At 35.2% G+C, this 21,837-nt stretch overlaps 1 protein-coding gene across 1 annotated transcript in view; it reads right to left on the bottom strand.

Moving 5' to 3' along the window:
* Nucleotides 1-8,979: 8,979 nt before the first annotated feature.
* LOC309842195 (uncharacterized protein C1orf185 homolog) overlaps nucleotides 8,980-21,837 on the bottom strand; it is a 44,355-nt gene continuing 31,497 nt past the window's right edge. The window contains exons 3-5 of the mRNA XM_082686155.1: nucleotides 19,911-20,046; nucleotides 12,250-12,286; nucleotides 8,980-10,701 (exon numbers count right to left, since the gene is read on the bottom strand). Coding sequence (XP_082542281.1) covers nucleotides 10,307-10,701; nucleotides 12,250-12,286; nucleotides 19,911-20,046 — 568 coding nt within the window. The 3' untranslated portion in view covers nucleotides 8,980-10,306. The remainder of the gene's footprint in view (nucleotides 10,702-12,249; nucleotides 12,287-19,910; nucleotides 20,047-21,837) is intronic.

The raw sequence follows: 21,837 nt of genomic DNA, 5'->3' as shown, positions 1-21,837 counted from the left end.
GAGGTACAGAGGTATATTGGAGCAAATTATAGTGGAGAACTTCCTTAATCTGGGAAGGAAACAGGTATCCAAGTCCAGGAGGCACAGAGCATCCCACTCAAATCAATAAAAATAGGTCAGCACCCTGACATATAATAGTGAAACTTATAAATCTCAGAGACAATGAGAAAATCCTGAAAGCAGCTTGAGACAAGAAGTCCATAACCTACAAAGGTAGAAACATTAGATTGGCAGAAGACTTACCCACAGAGACCTGGAAAGCCAGACAGGACTGGCATAATATATTCAGGGTGCTAAATGAGAAAAATATGCAGCCGAGAATACTTTATCCAGCTAAGATGTCATTCAAAATAGGAGGCATGTAGAAAGCTTCCAGGACAAACAGAAACTAAAAAAATTTGTGATCACCAAATGAGCCCTACAAGAAATATTAAAAGAGATCCTTTAAGCAAAGAGGGAGCCCAAAAGTAACATAGACCAGAAAGGAACAGAGACAATACACAGAAACAGTGACTTTACAGATAAGACAATGGCACTAAATTCATATCTTTCAATAGTTACCCTGAATGTAAATGGGATAGACATAAAATATCAAAAGACATAAAATATCAGATTAGATAAAAAAGCAAGGCTCATTGATAGGCAGACTGTAAGAGACTCATTTTAGGTCTAAAGACACCTCCAGATTTAAAGTGAGGGGCTGGAAAACCATTTACAAAAAAAAAAAAAAAAAAAAAGCTGGGGTGGAAATCCTTATATCAGACAAATTAGATTTTAAACCAAAGACTGTAATAAGACATGAGGAAGGACACTATATCATAATTAAAGCATCTATCTAACAAAAAGATCTAACAGTTGTAAATATTTATCCCAACATGGGAGCAGCCAATTATATAAGACAATTAATAACAAAATCAAAGAAACACATCGACAGTAATACAAGAGTAGTAGGGGACTTTATCACCCCACTCACTGCAATGGACAGATCATCTAAGCAAAAGATCAACAAGGTAACAAGGGCTTTGAATGACACAATGGACCAAAGGGACTTCACAGGTATATTCAGAATATCCAATCCCAAAACAACAGAATACACATTCTTCTCTAGTGCACATGGAACAGTCTCCAAAGTAGATCACATCCTGGGTCACCAATCAGATCTCAACCAGTAGCAAAAGATCAGGATCATTCCCTGCACATTTTTGCACCACAATGTTTTAAAACTGAAACTCAACCACAAGAGGAAAGTTGGAAAGAACCCAAATACATGGAAGTTAAAGAGCATCATACTAAAGAATGAATGGGTCAACCAGGAAATTAAGGAAGAATTTAAAAAATTCATAGAAACGAGTGAAAATGAAAATACAACAGTTTAAAAGCTTTGGGATGTAGCAATGGAGATCCTAAGAGGGAAGTATATAGCAATACAAGCCTTTCTCAAGAAACAAGAAAGGTTTCAAATACACGACCTAATCCTACACCCAAAGGAGCTGGAGAAAGAACAGCAAAGTAAGCCCAAATCCAGTAGAAGAAGAGAAATAATAAAGATCGGAGCAAAAATCAATGAAATAGAAACAAAAAAAAAAAAAGAAAGAAAAGAAAAAAAGAAAAAGAAAGAAAGAAAGAAAAAAAAAAAACCAGTAGAACAAATCAATGAAACCAGGAGCCGGTTCTTTGAAAGAATAAGATTGATAAACCCCTGGCCAGACTTATCAAAAAGAAAAGAGAAAGGACCCAAATAAATAAAATCATGAATGAGAGAGGAGAGATCTCAACTAACATGGAAGAAATACAAACAATTGTAAGGACATATTTATGAGCAACTCTATGCCAACAAATTAGGCAATCTGGAAGAAATGGATGGATTCCTAGAACATATAAACTACCAAAACTGAAACAGGAAGAAATAAAAAACCTGAACAGACCCATAACCAGCAAGGAAATTGAAGCAGTAATCAAAAATCTCCCAACAGACAAGAATCCAGGGCCAGGTGGCTTTCTAGGGGGGAATTCTACCATTTTTTAAAAAAGATTTTATTTATTTATTAGACACAGAGAGAGAGATCACAAGTAGGCAGAGAGGCAGACAGAGAGAGAGGAGGAAGCAGGCTCCCTGCTGAGCAGAGAGCCTGATGCGGGGCTCGATCCCAGGACCCTGAGATCATGACCTGAGGCCAAAGGCAGAGGCCTAACCCACTGAGCCACCCAGGCTCCACAAATATCATTCTTAATTGGAAAAAACTGAAAGCTTTTCCCCTAAGGTCAGTAATACAGCAGGGATGTCCACTATCACCACTGTGATTCAACATAGTACTAGAAGTTCTAGCCTCAGAAATCAGACAACAAAAAGAAATAAAAGGAATCTGAATCAGTAAAGAAGTAGTCAAGTTCTCACTCTTCACAGATGACAAGATACTCTATGTGGAAAACCCAAAAGACTCCAGCCGAAAATTGGTAAAACTCATACAGGAATTCAGCAACATGGCAAGATATAAAATCAATGCACAGAAATCAGTTGCATTTCTATACACTAACAATGAGACAGAAGAAAGAGAAATTAAGGAGTTGATCCCATTTACAACTGCACCCCAAACCATAATATACCTACGAATGAAACTAACCAAAGAGGCAAAGAATCTGAACTCAGAAAACCATAGAACACTCATGAAAGAAATTGAGGAAGAAACAAAGAAATGGAAAAATGTTCCATGCTCATGGATTAGAAGAACAAATACTGTTAAAATGACTGTGCTACTTATAGCAATCTACACACTCAAAGCAATCCCTATAAAATACCATCAACTTTTTTTACAGAGCTGGAACAAAAAAATTCTGAAAACTGTATGGAACCAGAAAAGACCCTGAATAGCCAAAAGAATGTTGAAAAAGAAAACCAAAGGTGGTGCCATCACAATTCTGGACTTCAAGCTCTATTACAAAGCTGTAGTCATGATAGTATGATACTGGCACAAAAAGACACACATAGATCAATGGAATGGAATAGAGAACCCAGAAATGGACCCTCAACTCTATGGCCAACTCATCTTCAACAAAGCAGGAAAGAATATCCAGTGGGAAAAAAGACAGTGTCTTCAACAAATGGTGTTGGGAAAATTGAACAGCCACATGCAGAAGAATAAAACTGAACCATTTCCTTATACTGTACACAATAGATTCAAAATGGATGAAAGACCTAAATGTGAGACAGGGATCTATCAAAATCCTAGAGAAGAACACAGGCAGCTACCTCCTCAACCTCAGCTGCAGCAACTTCTTGCTAGACATGTCTTCAAGGGAAGGGAAACAAAGTAAAAAATGAGCTATTGGGACTTCATCAAGATAAAAAAAAACTTTTGCACAGCAGAGGAAACAGTCAACAAAACCAAAAGAAAACCAAAAGAATGGGAGAAGATATTTGCAAATGGCATATCAGATAAATGGTTAGTATACAAAATCTATAAAGAATTTATTAAACTCAACACTCAAAGAACAAATAATCCCATCAAGAAATGGGCAGAAGACATGAATAGACATTTCTGCAAACAAGACATAAAAATGGACAACAGACACATGAAAAAATGCTCAACATCCCTTGGCATCAGAGAAATACAAATCAAAACCACAATAAGATACCAACTTACACCAGTCAGAATGGCTAAAATTAACAACACAGGAAACAACAGATGTTAGCAAGAATGCAGAGAAAGGGGTACACTCTTACACTGTTGGTGGGAATACAAGCTGCTACAGCCACTCTGGAAAACAGTATACAGGTTCCTCAAAAAGTTGAAAATGGACCCAGCAATTGCACTACTAGGTATTTACCTCAAAGACAAAAATGTAGTGATCTGAAGGGGCACCTCCATCTCAACGTTCATAGTAGCATTGTCCACAATAGCCAAACTATGGAGAGAGCCCAGATGTCCATCGACAGATGGATATAGGATATATACACACACATACACGTACATACACATACCTACATACACTCACACAGAAACACACACTCTAATACTACTCAGCCATCAAAAAACCGAAATCTATCTGCAATGATGTGGATGTAACTAGAGGGTATTTGTTAAGCAAAATAAGTCAATAAGAAAAAGATTATCATATGATCTCACTGATAGGTGGAATTTAAGAAACAAAACACAGGATCGGAGGGGAAGAAAGAAAAATATAAAACAAGATGAAATCAGAGAGGGAGACAAACCATAAGAGAGTCTTAATCATAGGAAACAAACTGAGGGGAGGGGAGAGGGCGCGGGGATGGGGTGTTAAGGTGATGGACATTGGAGAGGGTGAGGCTATGGTGGGTCCTGTGAATTGTGTAAGACGGTTGAATCACACACCTGTACCCCTGTAGCCCTGAAACAAACAATGGAATGTCAGATATGCATTATATGTTAACTAAAAAATAAATAAAAATGAAAATAAGGGAAAAAATGATCATTTGGTTTGATTATTTTATCGTCTTTTCCCATTGGAAAAGTAGTTTTTTCTCTTTTTGTACAGAATCTGTGTGTATGTACAGATTCTTTGAGATGTGAATATCATGTTCTCAACTATCTTAAACTTAATGTGTACTAACACACGGACTTCTTGCATAAATCAATTATTACTAAAGAGATTGCAAAAATGATTTCCTAAATCTAACTTTCTACATTTATTAGTTGGCTTTCTGTCCTTAGCCCTTTAAATTTTTTATAAAAGGTTTTCAGGATGGATTCATGGGTCCTTTTTTAGTTCAATATGTTACAATTTATTATTATTCATTTTGTCCTCAGAGTTTCCCTAATTTGAAAAGTGGGAGCCTCTTTAAGCTAACTCAGGTGTCCTTTTGACATGGTCCCATCAATTTATGTGTGCTTTCTTACTTTAGGTGCAAGAAACTGTTCTAGATTTACTTCATAATTTCCTTGCCCCAGTCCTAGAATTAACCATTTCTTCAAGGAATATTATTTCCTTTGAGTGGAGAATTGTTTTTAGAAACCAAGTCTGAGAGGCACCTGGGGGGCTTAGTCAATAACTGTCTGCCTTCAGCTCAGGTCATGATCCCAGGGTGTGGGATTGAGCCCTGCATCAGGCTCCCTGCTCAGCAGGAAGCCTGCTTCTCCCTCTCCCACTCCACCTGCTTGTATTCTCTCTCTCACTGTGTCTGTTAAATAAATAAATAAAATCTTAAAAAAAAAAAAAAAAGAAGCCAAGTCTGAGCATTAACTGTGTTGATACATGAGATGAGGGATCAGTATTAGGAAATACAGTATAAACACATATAGCATAAAGATACTAATGTTGGGCACCTGGGTGGCTCAATGGGTTAAAGCCTCTGCCTTCGGCTCAGGTCATGATCCCAGGGTCCTGGGATTGAGCCCCGCATTGGGCTCTCTGCTCAGCAGGGAGCCTGCTTCCTTCTCTTTCTGTGCCTGCCTCTCTGCCTACTTGTGATCTCTGTCCGTCAAAATAAATAAATAAAATCTTTAAAAAAAATTTAAAAAAGATACTAATGCTAATAATAGTATTAGAAGTATCCTTGTAAATAAATACATACACACACAAACACACATTGCATATACATACATACTAATACCTTCAATTCCAACCCAATACCATAGCACATGGCTTTTTTTTTTTCTGATTTGCATTTCCCTGATGATTAATGACTTTGAGCACATTTTTATGTATCTGTTGGTTATTCGTACATCTTCTTTCAAAAGATTTCTCTTCAGGTCTTTTGCCATGGCTCACTCATGAACTATTACATGCTTAGGTGAAAATCCAAGGTATCCAGGGGCAAAACAACAGCTGGAGAGTTGAAAGAGCCAAGCAGATACTTCAGTTATTGTCTACCACAGTGGAGAGAGATTTAACCTATAAAAGCTTATTTGGTTTAAGTAAGAGGAAAAGCTCTAAGTCAGATGAATAGTTCTAACTTGAATCATCATAATATAAAGACGTGCTTCCTCAACTGGTTTCCAGATTTGAGCTAGTTCTCAAACTCAGAGCCTTTTAGATAAAAGATGGCCTTTGAGGAAGGGCCCAGCTGTTCTGCTAAAAATTTACATTACAAATTTTATTACATAGAAAATCTTCCTCCTACACTTTCTCCCAAATATCTGCAGCCATTAGCCAATGTGAGAGTGCATTGGGCTAAGGCAAATAACCAGATTTAAAAAACAGATTACCAGATACTGGCTATGAACTGCCACTAATTCCTGGATATCTAAAAGTCACAGTGGTCCCCTAGTTAAAATAGGGGCCTATGGAAGTAAGGTCATTAATGTAGTTTTAGACTGGTTCATCTCAGTTAGCCCAGTGAGTTCCAAACCAAACCCATGGTTATTTCCTCCAGTCCTAGGAGGCATAATTGGAGTAGGCATACTTAGCAAAGGGCAAAATCTCCACATTGGTTCCCTAACCCATGGGATGAGGGCTATTATGTTAGTAAAAACGAAGTGGAAGCCACTAGAACTGCTTTCCCCACCCAAAATAATAAACCAAAAGCAATACACATAGAGAGAGATTAGAAATTAATGCCACTTGAAGGACTCAGGAGTGGTAATTCTTGCCATATCTCTTTTCAAGTTGCCTATTTGGTCTGTTCAGAAGAAGATAACACTTAGAAAATGAAAATGGATTGTTTTAAGCTATTAAATCAGGTAGTCACTCTAATTATAGCTACTGTTCCTGGTGTTGCTTCATTGGTGGAGCAAACCAGTGCTTTCTCTTGTATATGCTATCCACCTATTCCTCCAGCAAATAATTTTTTTCTTTATTCCTGTTAGTGTGGACCATAACACGCAGTTTTATTTCATCTCTAAAGATCAGCACTAACTTCGCTGTTCTACTGCAGGGTTAAATTACCTCTCTAGCTCTCTGTCATAATTTAGTCTAAATGGGCCTTAATCCTCATTCCACACAAATGGACACCAGAAGACATTTGTGATATCATGCTAGCTGGACATGGTAAACAAACATTAGTAACTACCCTAGATAATATGGTTAGATAAATGCAAGCCAGAGGGTGGAAATAAATTTTACAAAATTCAAGGGCCTGTTGCCTCAGGAAAATTACTATGAATCCAGTGGTCTGGAGCACATCCCTTCCAAGGTGAGACTAGTTGCTGCATCTGATACCTCCAACCACTAAGAAAGAGGCACAATGTATAGTGGACTCCTTTGGATATTGGAGGTAACATATATTTCATTTGAATGTGCTACTTGGACCCACTCACTGAGGAACCTGAAAGAGGTTCCAGTTCTGAGTATGGTCTGGAAGAATAGAAAGCTCTGCAACAGATTCAGGCTACTAAGTTAGTTCTGCCACATAGCAGATCCATGCTATGTGAAGTGTTTGTAGCAAATAGAAAGTCTCCATGGAGACTTTATCAGGCAACTCTAGGTTAATGAGAGTCTGTAGGATTCTAAACAAAGCCATGTTATCACCTGCCAATTATTCTTCTTTGGAAACATCCTCTGGCTTACTATTAAACTAGTAGGGACTTAACATGTGACTATGGCCACCAACTTACCTTTGAGTTCAACTGTTCACCATGAACTGGTGTTGTCTGATTTCCTAACACATAAAGTTAGGCATGCAGATCTGTACTCAATTGCAAATGGCATTAGGTTATATAAAATTGAATTTGAGCAGATTCTTAAACCACAAAGAAATTGCATGAGAAAATGGTTGAGATACCCATGGCTCTTACTCCTGCTACATGGTCTCTCTCTCACCATATAGCTATGGCATCAAGTAAAGAAAATACTTGATCCTGACTTTCAGACAGTTCTACATGATATGCCAGCATCATCTCAGAGTTCACACCTAAATTAAGAGAGCCCTGCTCATGTATGGCCTTGATAGGCAGGGGTGAAAGTCTCAGTAGGCATAACTTTGAGCAGTGACCTAGCTGTATAGCTTGGAAGAATAAATTTTCAGAGGTATAGATTTTTGTTGATTCATTGGCAGTAGGTAATGGTTTGGCTGAATGGTAGGAGACTTGTAAGGAATACAACTGGAAAATTAGTGACAAGGAGTCTAGGAATGATGTATGTAGGTAAGTTTCCCGATGGGAGAATGGACACAGAATATGAATATAAACGAGTCTTAAGTAAATGCTACCCCAAGAGCAATATCAGAAGAAATTTAATAATTAAGTGGACAAGATGATCTACTCCATGGACGTCAGCCTCTTTCAAAAGTCATCCTTGCTACTGCTATGAATAATAAACCATCCTTTGTCACTACAAAACCACTGAGGGCTAACTTGTCAGAGGGCACGAATGGTGAAATCTTAGATTCTTTACAGTTCTTGAAAATAAGATTATTTTAGACTGCTGTAATTTCATATGCTTATCAGTCTTTTCAATTATATAGCTATGATATAGAATAACATTTTAATAAAAGTAAATGTGCTAGGTTTTGAGAAAAAAGTTCAATCTATTCATTCATAGTATAACAATTATTTTATATGCATAGATCTCTTTATTTCTCATTTGTAATGACAAGAATTTGGTTAGGATGCTTTGTTCATAGTAACAGAAACAGAACTCTTTTTACTTTATGCAAAAAGGACAATTTATTATAAAATTACAAGGGTACCCTACCAAAGCCCAGAACCACAGTTAAAAACAGGACATTAATAAATATCAAATCTTGCTAGCTTAAGCAAACAGGGGAACTTATTATTAGGATACCAGACTGCCATACTAAGCCAAGGGCAGCTTCATGAAGGGCTGGAATAAGGAAATGGAGGACTATTAGAAAGCAGGAATCACATTCGCCTTATCTCTCATCTCTGCTTTTTACTTTGCAAGTGCTTTGCTGCTCTCTCACTGCAGATTTACTATTTTTCCTTCCCAAACGTAGCCCATAGCTCCCCAGGTTGTTTCCGCTATTCCAGAGACTAATCAGATCAAAGCCAGACTCTCTTATCTCCAATCCCAAATTCCTAGAAAAGTTTTAACATCTTAGCAAAATTAGAGATAACTTCTCTGGGATAGGTAGTAAGATAGAAGTTGGTGAGACACCAAGAGACAGAGAACAATTTATATATACGCTGTTCCTTACAGACCCTGAGTTCAAATAGCTTACTTAGATGTAGGGGTGGACATCTAAGAGAGCTGTTTTCACAACCAGTAACTATGTAGAAACAATGAGGTGTTCAGGAGACAGGTATTCTAATCCTTTTTAATATTTCCCATGGGACAGAATCAATAGACATGGGCAACGCTACTTTTAATTGAGAGAAGTTTCTTTTCATTTATTGTAATAGGTATGATTTATCTCTTGGGAAGATATGCACAAGTGTAGGTGAGTAACTTAAACACAAAAGTTAATATTATATTTAGTTATCTTCCAAAAAAGAAAGAAGAAAAGGAGAGAGAGAGAGAGAGAGAGAGAGGAGGAGGGAAGGAAGAAAGGAGAGAACTGATTATATGGAGACTATTTAGGAGAAAGGGAAAAAAGATTAATTACATGGTGGATGATTTCAGAAATCCCTCAGGACTAAACATAGAAATCTGACCAAGGGTCTCTCAGATTATTTTCATTAAGAGGTTTTGGAAAACTCATTAAACTCAGTAAATTTTCTGCATTGCCCACTTAGAATTATTCCTAATAAAATGATAAAGAGATGTTTAAAAAAAAAAAGAAGGATCTCTCAGATTAGTGAGAATTCTGATTCATCTAGCTTGAATCAGCGGTTTAGGAAAATAGCTGGCCACATTTCCATCATAGTGGAGTAAGGATTGGGAAACCATTCTGAGAAACGGACATAGGAAGGGGCAAAGAAAATTATTTTCTGGATTCTTCAGTTTCCAGGCTCCCCTAGAAGAGCAAAATTATATTGTTTACCAAAATCATGACAAAATAAAATTTGAATGTTAAGAGATTTATGTATTTAAAATTCAGAAAAGCTGATGGAAGTATTCTGCCCAGCCCTACCCACATGGAAGTAAAATTGAAAATGTCAAAAGTATAAGGAAATGTTGTGAATGTTTTATTCAAAAATCTATTTATGCTGAAGGTTTTTAAAAGTATTTCTCTTGTATGTTGAAATACATTCATATTATTTATTATGTCCTTTGATGAAATACAAGGAGTCAAACTTAATATTCATAATGTCACTCTACTGCTTCCTGTAATTTTGTTTCTAGAAATAAGAAATGGCAAGGGAAGTAGGACCACTCTAAGGTAAAGAACAAGTAATATTAGTATGGACATGTTAAGAGACTCAGAAGCTGGTGATTCAGTTTTAACTTTCCATGATTTCAGTGTATACAATGTTTCAAAAGAAAAAAGTCATTCAATATTATGTTGAAGGTTTTGTATTTCAACCTCTGCATTTCTTCGTGAAAATATTTCCTTAATGCTGTCATCTTTCTGATCATCATAAAGTGCCATATTCAGTACATTTTCAGTACAGTCTTCTAAGGAAATTGTTGACAGGTATGAAAATACTTTTTCCAGTAGAGGTTCCCTGAGAAAAGGCATTGGAGAGTTCTTTTTTGCTAGAGTATCATCAAAAAACCAGTCATCAGCTGCTTCTATACTTTGGCTGTGATAAGAATTAGATGGTAGTGTTGATAAGGTTAAGGTAACACTGCTGGGATGTGTTGCCAAGCTAGTCTCTGAGGGGTCACAAATGACCTTCTGCGTTGCAAGGCAGAATTCGTCTTTAGAGTGATCTTTAATTGCTGTAAAAGAAAATTAGATTTACTATTAATACTATACATTCATGACCTGAATCTTACGTATAAAGGCGATATTTCTTTTTAAAATTCAGACTCTTTTTTGGGTTAAAATGGATGGAAGGATGCAACAGTGAAAATTCTAAGTTGCTATCATCATCTGTACAATGTTAAGTATGTAACTGGGGATTAACAACTTCATTACAATCAAGAATAGAAAAGGCTGTTCTAAAGAAAATCAACCTGTTTTAATAGGAAAAGATTCTAAATAGGCTAGAAAGCTCAGTTCTGGAATATTGTAAGTAGGCAGATTACAAAATGTTTGGTCCACGGTGGAAAGGGCCTATGGGTTGCCTTGACACCAATTAAACTAACTACGAACATTCTTAGAGCGCCTTATAATATGTGAAGCAGTTTGATATATTTCCATATATCATTTATCCTTCCAATAATTTTTCAAGGAAGTTATTATTAGAACCATTTCACAAAAGAGAGGACTAAGATTTAGAGACTGATGACTCACCACAGATCAGAGACACAACGGACTTCACCTAGACTTCTAGTACTCTAAGATTCATTCTTCTTCAATTATTACATTATTTATACTGCACAGTTGATATTTAAAAATGTTGTTTAGAAAATATACTACATAATATATAGTATATATATATACACCTTAGGATTAAGTATCTTTTATAATATTTTACATACTGAACTTTGATATTAATGTATTAATTTTTAAAGCTGTTTTAAATATCTTATTACATTTTGTATATCCAAAATTTCTTACATAGGAGGAAAATGTTTTGAGGTAGTAAGACACAATATACAATATCTAGAGGATTATAAAATACTCATGTCTTTTGACCCTCCAGGATAACTATAGGGCATTGACTATGACACTTTTTTTTTTTTTTTAATCTTAGGGATGGTGGGGGGATGAATGGAGACAATCTGAAACAGGCTACATGGGGCACCTGGGTGGCTCAGTGGTTTAAAGCCTCTGCCTTCGGCTCAAGTCATGATCCTAGGGCCCGGGGATCGAGCCCCGCATCGGGCTCTCTGCTCAGCAGGGAGCCTGCTTCCTTTCCTCTCTCTCTGCCTCTCTGCCTCTCTTCCTCCCTGTGATTTCTGTCTGTCAAAATGAATGGAATCTTTAAAAAAAAAAGAAAGAAAGAAAAGAACGTCTGTTCCACGCCCAGCATGGAGCTCTATGCCAGGCTTGATCTCACAAGCCTGAAATCATGACCTGAGCTGAAATCAAGAATTGGACAGTTAACCCAATGAACCACCAAGATGCTCCTGACTATGATGCTTTCGGGTATAAATAAGGAACAAAAATTTGAATTTCACATTTTAAGATGTGACATTGTAAATTTTGTTTTTTAAGGAATATATGCCCACTCACATACTAATACATTAATGTTTCCCTTGAATTTCCATGGTATTAAAACAATATTTAGATAACATTTAGGTAGGCCTCTTGGTTCTTTAAAAATTGCTATAATTATATATAATTATGGTTTCTTCTAACAAATTGTTGAGAAAATTTACCTTTTATATGTGCTGTTTCCTTTTTTCTTTGCTCCTCCTACATAAAAAAAGTTATTCATATTTTAAAAACTGAATGGTTTCTCTATAATTTCTTTAATATATTTAATATATATTTATATGAGAATAATATATTTTAACTTCATAATAAGGTTTTGATGGATTTTTTTCCCATAATATGAATTTATTTCATCAAAATATACTGACAGAAAAAAAAAAGTGTTTAGGTATCATCTGGAGAAAATGTGAACTGGTTCAAGAAGGCAATCTCAGGATTAGGAATGAAGGGGTGAAATAGAGTTCATCAGGATTATTTCTCCCCCTCCTCACTAACTCAGAGTCACTAGAACTAGAGAGGTCTAAAAAACTAATTGGAATTCTTACTCATTTCATTAACCAACAACAAAAACATGAATTCATGTGCTATTCTTTTGAAGCAAATAAAATAGTTGCTCAAACAATATATTCTAAGATGTACTCTGCAAAGTGTAGTGGTACAGTAGTTCTCAAACTCCAGGGCATCAGAATCACCTGGTGGCCTATTATTAAAATGTTGATACTTGGACATAATATCAGACCCTACTAAAACACATTCTCTGGGAGGAGATTGGGAGTATCCATTGTAACACTCTGATTACAGAGTTACAGAGTTCTGATTCAGTTTTTCTTAGACCACTAGATAAACAGTGGGCTACTGCATAGGGTGTTTGGGATGGAGTGGGTAAAAATGAGGCAGGAGAGATAATAACATTGCTTTCTTGTGTTTTAGGGGAACAGTGTTAGTACTCCATGCTGATCTGCATTGTCCTATTCCCCAAAATGGTTTCTTAGGATATATATACACACACACACACACACACACACACTATACATTATATAGTATACATTATAAGTATGTGTGTGTGTGTGCATGTGAGTGTGTATATATAATATATATATTTCATATATGTCTTATATGTATATAGGATAACACCTAAGCACTTTTTTTGCAATCAACTTTACTTATTTGTTTTGTTTACCTTTTATTAATATAAATACCAGTACAGGCTCCTGACTTACCTTGCCTAGACTTAGGACCAATTCAGTTTGTGACTCCTATATAAATTATATCAGAATGCTGCCCCTCAGACTTTTATGTGCCTATGTTTTACCCGGTGAGTTTGTTCAAATGCAGATTATGACCCAGTAGGTCTGGAGTGGGGTCTGAGACTGTGCATTTCTAACAGATGTGCCTAGGTAATAACAATATTGCTGGTCTGGGGACCACAGAATAAGGCCCTAGACTGACTGAAATTCCACCCAAATTTAAGGGAATTGCAAAATGGACATTCTTACATATTGCTGCCTATAAACAGGTAGAATTTTTCTGGAAGGCCATATAACAAATCTACTTCTAGAAATGTATTACGCCAGGTTAATAATTTTGGATTTATGTAAATATTCAGTTACCAGAATGTTCTTTACAACAATCTTAAGCATTTTTTAAATCTGTAATTTAAAATTCTAAAAGATATACTTAAATGTATTATGATACATAGATAATAATATTATCAATATTCTTCCAACTATTAAAAATTATGCTATAGTTTCAGAAGTAAGGGCTCAAAAAATGACAGGGATGTATAAAAAAGGGAAACAAACTTGGGGGTTCTCACTGCTTAAATCTGGAAAAAACTGAGCATCAAAATAAGTACAGTAATGGACTACCATCTGCTGAATAACACAGAAACCCATGAGTCTACACAGATAATAAAGACAGAGAATTTTTTTCTTATAGTAGAAAGCCCAATGGAAGATGGAAGTAGTATCATAAGAAAAACATTATTTTGCTACAGCTTTGTAAAGCAAGGTTCAGGCAGGAACCTTACCTTGGTTCAGGTAAGCAGAGGAACTCTACTTATCACCTGTCTACTTGGTAAGTAGAGTTTGATGAAGAAAGATATTTTCATGGTTACATGGTTCAAAGTGTCATCACACAGATTATTTAATTGCTAGGGTAAAAACAGGAATAATACAATGGGTGAAGAATAGACATCATCCTGATGGTGTGATCAACTAAAATCATTAGTGAAAAGCAGATGAACATTGTATGTCTTCATATATGATAAAATGAATCTGATCACAAGGAAAGTCAAAATCAATCTTATGATCTATAAAGTAACTGACTGTATTCTTCAAAAATGTCAATATCCTGGAAGACAACAAAAGGACACTTCTAAATTATTTTGAACTGAATAATGATGAAAACAAAACATAAAATTTTGTGGGATGCTGCAAAAGCATTGCTTAGAAGAAAATTTAAATATTAGATGTTTACATAAAAGAAGTCTAAGGATAACAAACTGAATATTCCAAGCAAGATTCATTTAGAAAAAGAGAGATAGAATCAGGAATGAAAAGAGTGCCATCACTAAAGATTCTACAGATATTAAAAGGAAAATAAGTGGATACTATTAAAACTTTATGCCAATAAACTTAACAATTTAGATCAAATGGACAAATTCATTGAAAAACAAATTTCTAAAGCATACAAAATAAAACACTTAAATAGGCCCATATCTATTAAAGGTCCTATATTTATAGTCAAAACTTTCTCTGGAAGAAAACTCTAGACCTAGATGACCTCATTGCTGAATTCTAGGAAAACCTTTGAGAACACAGTATTGCCAATTATACACAAAAATTTTTCAAAAAGGAGAGTAGCAGGAGACATTTCATAGTTTTCTGACCAGAATAACTATGATTTTAAAATCTAACGACAAAGAAGGGCATCTTGGTGGTTCAGGCTGTTAAGTGTTTGCTTTCAGCTCAAGTCATGGTCCCAGGGTCCTGGGATTCAGCCCACCACCAGGCTCCCTGTGCCTGCTTCTCCCTCTGTCCCTCCCACTGCTCCTGGTTTTTTTTTTTTTTCTTTCTCTCTCAAATAAAGAAATAAATAAAATCTTTTAAAAAATATAATACAGATATTACAAGATAAAATTATAGAATAATATTCCTCATATACATAGATGTAAAAGTGATTTAAAATATATCGGTAAATTGGAGTTTATTCCAGGAATATTCCAGGAATACAAGGTTGATTTAACATTTGAAATTCAATGTAATTCACAATAACAAAAGAGAAAATCCATGTGAACAATGTCAAAAGATGCAGAAAAACCATTTGGCAAAATTGAGCAAACTTTATGACTAAAAAAAACAGAAACAACAAACTTTCATTAGACTAAGAATAGAAGGAAATTTCCATGACCTGACAATATGCAACTACAAAAATTTTATAGTGAACTTTACACTTACTGGTAAAGAGTTGAATGTATTCTGAGATCAGGGATATAAAAAGGATAACTGTTCCTGACACTTCTATTTATCATTATTACATGAGGTCTTACCCAGTACAAGATGAAAAATTAAAATAAAAGCATAAAGATTAGAAAGTAAGTAAGTTGATGTTTTTCACAGATGATATGATTGTGTTGAAGAAAACCAATGGAGTCCACACACACACAAAAATTACTAAAAGTAATAAGTAACTTTATAAAAGTCACAGAAGACAGGTCAATAGAAGTATCAATTGTAGTAAAGATGGCAATTTGCTTCAAACCAATCTATAAACTAAATGTAATTTCCATTACAATCTCAAAAAGGTATTTTGTAGTTAGAGATTAATTTATCTTAAAATTTATATGAACAGGCAAAAAACCGAGAAAATATTAAAAAATAACATTGAAAAAGAACAACGAAATTGGAGGAACAATACTGTCCAATTTTATGACCTACTATGTAGCTAGAGTGTGGTTTTGATAGAAATAGACACACAGGTCAACAGTATAGACAGAGAATCCAGAAATAGACCTACATGTATTTGCTCAACAGATTTTTGATAAAAGTTGCAAAAGCAATTCAATGTAAAAAGGATAGTCTTTTCAATAAATAGTGCTGGAATAATTAGACATCAGGAGCTCCCAAAATGAATTTTGACCTAAACCTCACACCTTATTAAAAAAATTAACTAAAAGTGGATCAAAGATAGAAATATAAAATGTAACACTTAATAGCAAAAACAATCCTAAAAAAAAAAAGTTGGAGAACTTCCTGAAATTAAAACTTACTTCAAAGCTATAATAATTAAGATGTGGAACTGATATAAGTATAGATATATAGATCAATGGAATGGAACTGACATTCCAGAAGTAAATGTTCACATGTATAGCAAATTGATTTTTGACAAGTGTTTGAAGACAATCATTGGGGAGAGCATAGACTTTTCAACAAATAGTGTTGGGACAAGATATGTACATGTAAATGAATGAAGATCAAATGAAATAGATCAAACACTTAAATATAAGAGCTAAAACTATTAAAGCTCTTAGAAGAAAATATAGGCATAAATCTTTACACCTTAGATTAGAAAAAGGTTTTAGATACAACATTGAAGCTTTTTATCTTGATGAAGTCTCAATAGTTCATTTTTACTTTTGTTTCCCTTGTCTCCAAAGATATGGCTAGTAAGAAGTAACTATGGCCAATGTCAAAGAAGTTGCTTCCTGTGATCTCTAGGATTTTGATGTTTTCCTGTTTCACATTTAGGTCTTTCAACCATTTTGAATTTTTTTTTTTTTTGTATGGTGTAACAAAGTGGTCCAGTTTGGTTGTTTTGCGTGCTTCTGTCCAGTTTTCCCAACACCATTTGTTGAAGAGACTTTTTTCCCTTGATATTCTTTCCTGCTTTGTCAAAAATTAGTGGACCATACAGTTGTAGATCCATTTCTCGGTTTTCTTTTCTGTTCCATTGATCTACACGTCTGTTTTTGTGCCAGTATCACATTGTTTTGATCACTAAGGCTTTGTAGAGTATCTTGATATTTGGGATTGTGATACATCCATTTTTGTTCTTTATCAAGATTGCTTTAGCTATTCGAGGTCTTTTAATTATAATTTTGATTATTTGCAAACAAAATTTGGTCAGTTCATACTCTGGAATACTGTAAAAAAAAAAAAAGTCTATAATGTGGGGCACCTGGGTGGCTTCAGTGGGTTAAAGCCTCTGCCTTTGGCTCAGGTCATGATCTCAGGGTCCTGGGATCAAGCCCTGCATGGGGCTTCCTCCTCTCTCTCTCTGCCTAATTGTGATCTCTGTCAAATAAATAAATAAAATCTTAAAAAAAAAAAAAAAAGTCTATAGTGCACTATGGGTATATGCACCAACCTGGATGAAATCTCAGAAACATAATGTTGCACAAAAAGGTAAGAGTATATTAGACATGGAGTCTGAAATCATGTAAAATCTAATAATACATTGGTAAAATCATAAAGAAAAGCAAAGAAATGGTTAACTGCAATTATAAGATAGTTGCAGTGAAGGGCTGGGGTACAGACTGTAAGAGATAAATGAAGGCTCAGAACACCTCAAAGGTACTGGTAATATTCTATTTCTTATTCTGAGTGGTGGGTATAAATAATTACACTTATTAGTCTTTAAATTGTTTGTGGGTACTCTATTGTTTATATGCAGTATTTCACAATATACATTTTAGAAATGCAGCTCTAGTTCTATCCATTAAGCTGTATCTTTCATTATAATTTTCATCCTCCTGCCTGCCTGTCTCTAGGAGGTGAGGAAGAGGCCAATACACAGGCAGAAATTGAGATGAGAAAAAGAAGGAAAATATGAAAAATCCTTTTGTACTGCCTGAAATGATTGTGGCTGAAGTCAGTACTACCTTATTCTTTTCATACCCTGTTTTCATACTATGATTTATACTATTTTTTTTCTGAATTAGGTTCCTATCACTATCAATAATTTTGAATAATATTCTATATTTTTGTATATTATTTATCTCTCCCATTAGTCTATAAATCTCATGGAAACAGGGACTCTTGTTTTTCTTGTTCACTACCAAATTTCCAATTGCCTAGAATAGTGCCTGGCATATAGGACTCTATTAGGTATTTGTTGAATGAACAATAAACAGTTTAATGGTACTGTTATATATGTACTTCTTCCATCATAGTACTCATGACATTTTGTTTATCTGTATCTATCATTAGGTATGAAGACATCATTGTACTACAGTATCCAGCAAAATGCCTAGCATGTGATGGGTACTCAGTAAATACATTTAAACATTTCTCTGCAATATAATCTCAATTTCAAACAATCTTCCATTTGAAAGAACTATTTAGAATTGATTTGATCATTAAACCCACCTGCCTAAAATCTCCCGGTAATCATAATGGTAAACTTGTATGGTGCTCACTATGTGGGCAGGCACAATTCTGAGTGTTTTCTACATATTAATTCATTTACTTCCCATAACAATTCTATAGAGATTAAATCATCCCCATTTTGCAGATGAGGAAACAGACACACAGTAAGTAATTTGCCTAGATTACACAGCTAGCAGTGGTTGAGCTAGGATTTGAAACTGCATCAACTGGCTCTTCAGTCTATGCTCTTGACTATAATCCCATACTGCCTCCAGTGGATCTGTAAAGTCTGTGGAGTAAAATCCAAAATCTTTACGCTGTAAATAAGGTTTCTCAAAACCTCATCTCCAGGACCTTTTCCCACCGTTTCCCTTTATGAACCTTAGCTCCCAAACATTATAACATTTTTACTGAACATGTTACTTACTTTCATACCTGCAAGCCTTTGAACATAGAATGAATGTCCTTTCCTCCTGGCAAACTTCTATTCCTTTCTCAAAATCCAACTAAAAATTTCTTCTCTGTGAAGGCGTTCTCAATTTATGCTCCCTTGTCTGCATTTCTTTAATTCTGTGGCTCTTACCATATTATGATGTAATTTTTATTTTATATGTTTTTCTTCTCTACTAACTTTGGGCTCATCTAGATCTGAACTCATATCTTATTTATGTAGCCTCAGTGCCAAACCTAGTGTTGTCATATTTAAGGCACTTGAAAAATATTTATTCAGCAAATGAACATTGAGTTGAACATGAGTTCAATATTCAATATGTACAATGAAACCTTGATATTCTATCAATTTTCTGCTTTTTAAAATTAATGCTATAATCATAATGATGATGCTATAAACCACTAATATTTGTTTTGTTTAATTATATCATAGTTTTACATTTCCACTGGTATCTCTCCTGTTTTACTTTGTCCATATAACACTGTTTTGACACCACATAACAGAAAGTTAACTATGTGTCTGCCTTTCCCACTTGTACTACACTAAGGATAACTTATCATCCTTAATGGGGGGGTCCCAGAGCTTAGAATATACTGAAATCTTAATAAATCTTTGTTAAGTAGTACTTAATTTCAGTTAGTTGGTTTTTTAGATTATTTGGTTTTCTGAGTTTCCTCTTATTTCCAAATCACTTTCCTCTGTTAAGCCTGGCAATTTTGTTTTGTTTTTCTTATGCAATTTTTCTTCATCCCTGTAATAATCCTAATATGAGGAGTATAGGTTCTTAGGCTAGAGATATAGAGAAGCAACTACTTCTTAGTTTTAGTTTTTCATTTTCCTATAATATAAAAACTAACTAGTTTGGGTAATTTAAATTTAGCTCCATATTACTATCTCTCATATCGAAAACAATGGCTACTGTTTTTCAGATTTAAAGACAACAATGTTAGTGACATAGTATCAAATAAATTATTTGAAAATATTTCTATAAAACATCATACACTACCTGTGATAGGAATCCTCCAGTATGAAAATTTCGAGAAATAAAGACACAATGAGAATGAGGTTTAATCTTTCCCTTTGATGATCTTTGCCTGCATCTCTCATCAATTGCTTTAAATTTGGAATTTCGAAATATTTCTCTGAAAAATATTTTATAGAGAATATTATCAAACATGAGTTCCATTATAATGTTATTTCTAATAGTTATACATAAAGGTTTAAAATCAGAAATATTAATATTTATTTTTATTTTTTATTAACATATAATGTATTATTTGTTTCAGGGGTACAGATCTATAATTCATAAGTCTTACACAGGTCACAGCACTCACCATAGCACATACCTTCCCCAATGTCCATCACCCAGCCACCCCATCCCTCCCACGTCCCTCCACTCCAGCAATCCTCAGTTTGTTTCCTGAGATTAAGAGTCTCTTAAGGTTTGTCTCTCTCTCTGGTTTTGTTTTGTTTCATTTTCTCCCACCTTCCCCTATGATCCTCTGTCTTGTTTCTCAAATTCCTCATATCAGTGAGATCATTTAAGTGTCTTTCTCTGATTGGCTTATTTTGCTTAGCATAATACCCTTTGTTCCTTTCAAGTCATTGCAAATGACTTTCATTTTTCGATGGAGGCACAATATTCTGTTGTGTGTGTGTGTCTGTGTGTGTATGTATACCATCTTCTATATCCATTCATCTATTGATGGACATCTAGGCCCGTTTCCATAGTTTCCATTGTGGACATTGCTACTAACAACATTGGGGTTCAAGTGCCCCTTCAGATCACTACATTCGTATCTTTGAGGTAAATACCCAGCAGTGTACTTGCTGGGTCACAGGGTAGTTCTATTTTCACCATTTTGAGGAAGCTCCACACTGTTTTCTAGAGTGGCTGCACCAGCTTGCATTCCCACCAACAGTGTGGAGGGGTTCCCTTTTCTCCACATCCTCACCAACACCTGTCATTTCCTGACTTGTTCATTTTAGCCACTCTGACTGGTGTGTGGTGGTATCTCATTGTGGTTTTGGTTTGTATTTCCCTGATGTGGAATGATGTTGAGCACTTTTTCATGTGTCTGCTGGCAATTTGGATGTCTTCTTTGGAGAAATGTCTGTTCATGTCTTCTGCCCATTTCTTGACTTGATTGTTTTTTGGGTGTTGAGTTTGATAAGTTCTTCATACATTTTGGATACTAGCCCTTAATCTGATTTGTCATTTGCAAATATCTTCTCCCATTCTGTCAGTTGTCTTTTGGTTTTGTTGACTGTTACCTTTGCTATGCAGATCTTTTATCTTGATGATGTCCCAAAAGTTCACTTTTGCCCTGCTTCCCTTGTCATTTTTTTTATTGTTTTATGTTAGTCACCATAAAATACACTTTTCTTTTCCTTCTTCTAGTGTCCTCCATGTTATTTCCTTTGTTCCACAAGTAAGTGAAACCATATGATAATTGACTTTCTTTGCTTGACTTATTTCACTCAGAGATTATGCTGAGTGCTTCCCTGGTCTTTGGCGATGTTTCTAGGAAGAACGTGCTGTGGCTGAGGTCACAGAGGTTGCTGTCTGTGTTCTCCTCAAAGATTTTGATGGATTCCTGTCTCACATTTAGGTCTTTCATCCATTTTGAGTTTTTTTTATGTGTGGTATAAGGAAATGGTCCAGTTTCATTCTTCTGCATGTCTGCCCAATTTTCCCAACACCATTTGTTGAAGAGAGTGTCTTTTTTCCATTGGACATTCTTTCCTGCTTTGTCAAAGTTTAGTTGACCATAGAGTTGAGGGTCCATTTCTGGGTTCTCTATCCTGATCCACTGATCTATGTGTCTGTTTTTGTGCCAGTACCATACTGTCTTGACGACTATAGCTTTGTAAGAGAGCTTGAAGTCCAGAATTCTGATGGCACCACCTTTGGTTTTCTTCAACATTAATTT

The sequence above is a fragment of the Mustela nivalis genome (genome assembly GCF_964662115.1).
Source record: "Mustela nivalis genome assembly, chromosome: 10".
NCBI classification, from domain to species: Eukaryota; Metazoa; Chordata; class Mammalia; order Carnivora; family Mustelidae; genus Mustela; species Mustela nivalis.
Note: the sequence above shows the minus strand (reverse complement) of the source record. Positions and strands in the feature narration are given on the sequence as shown.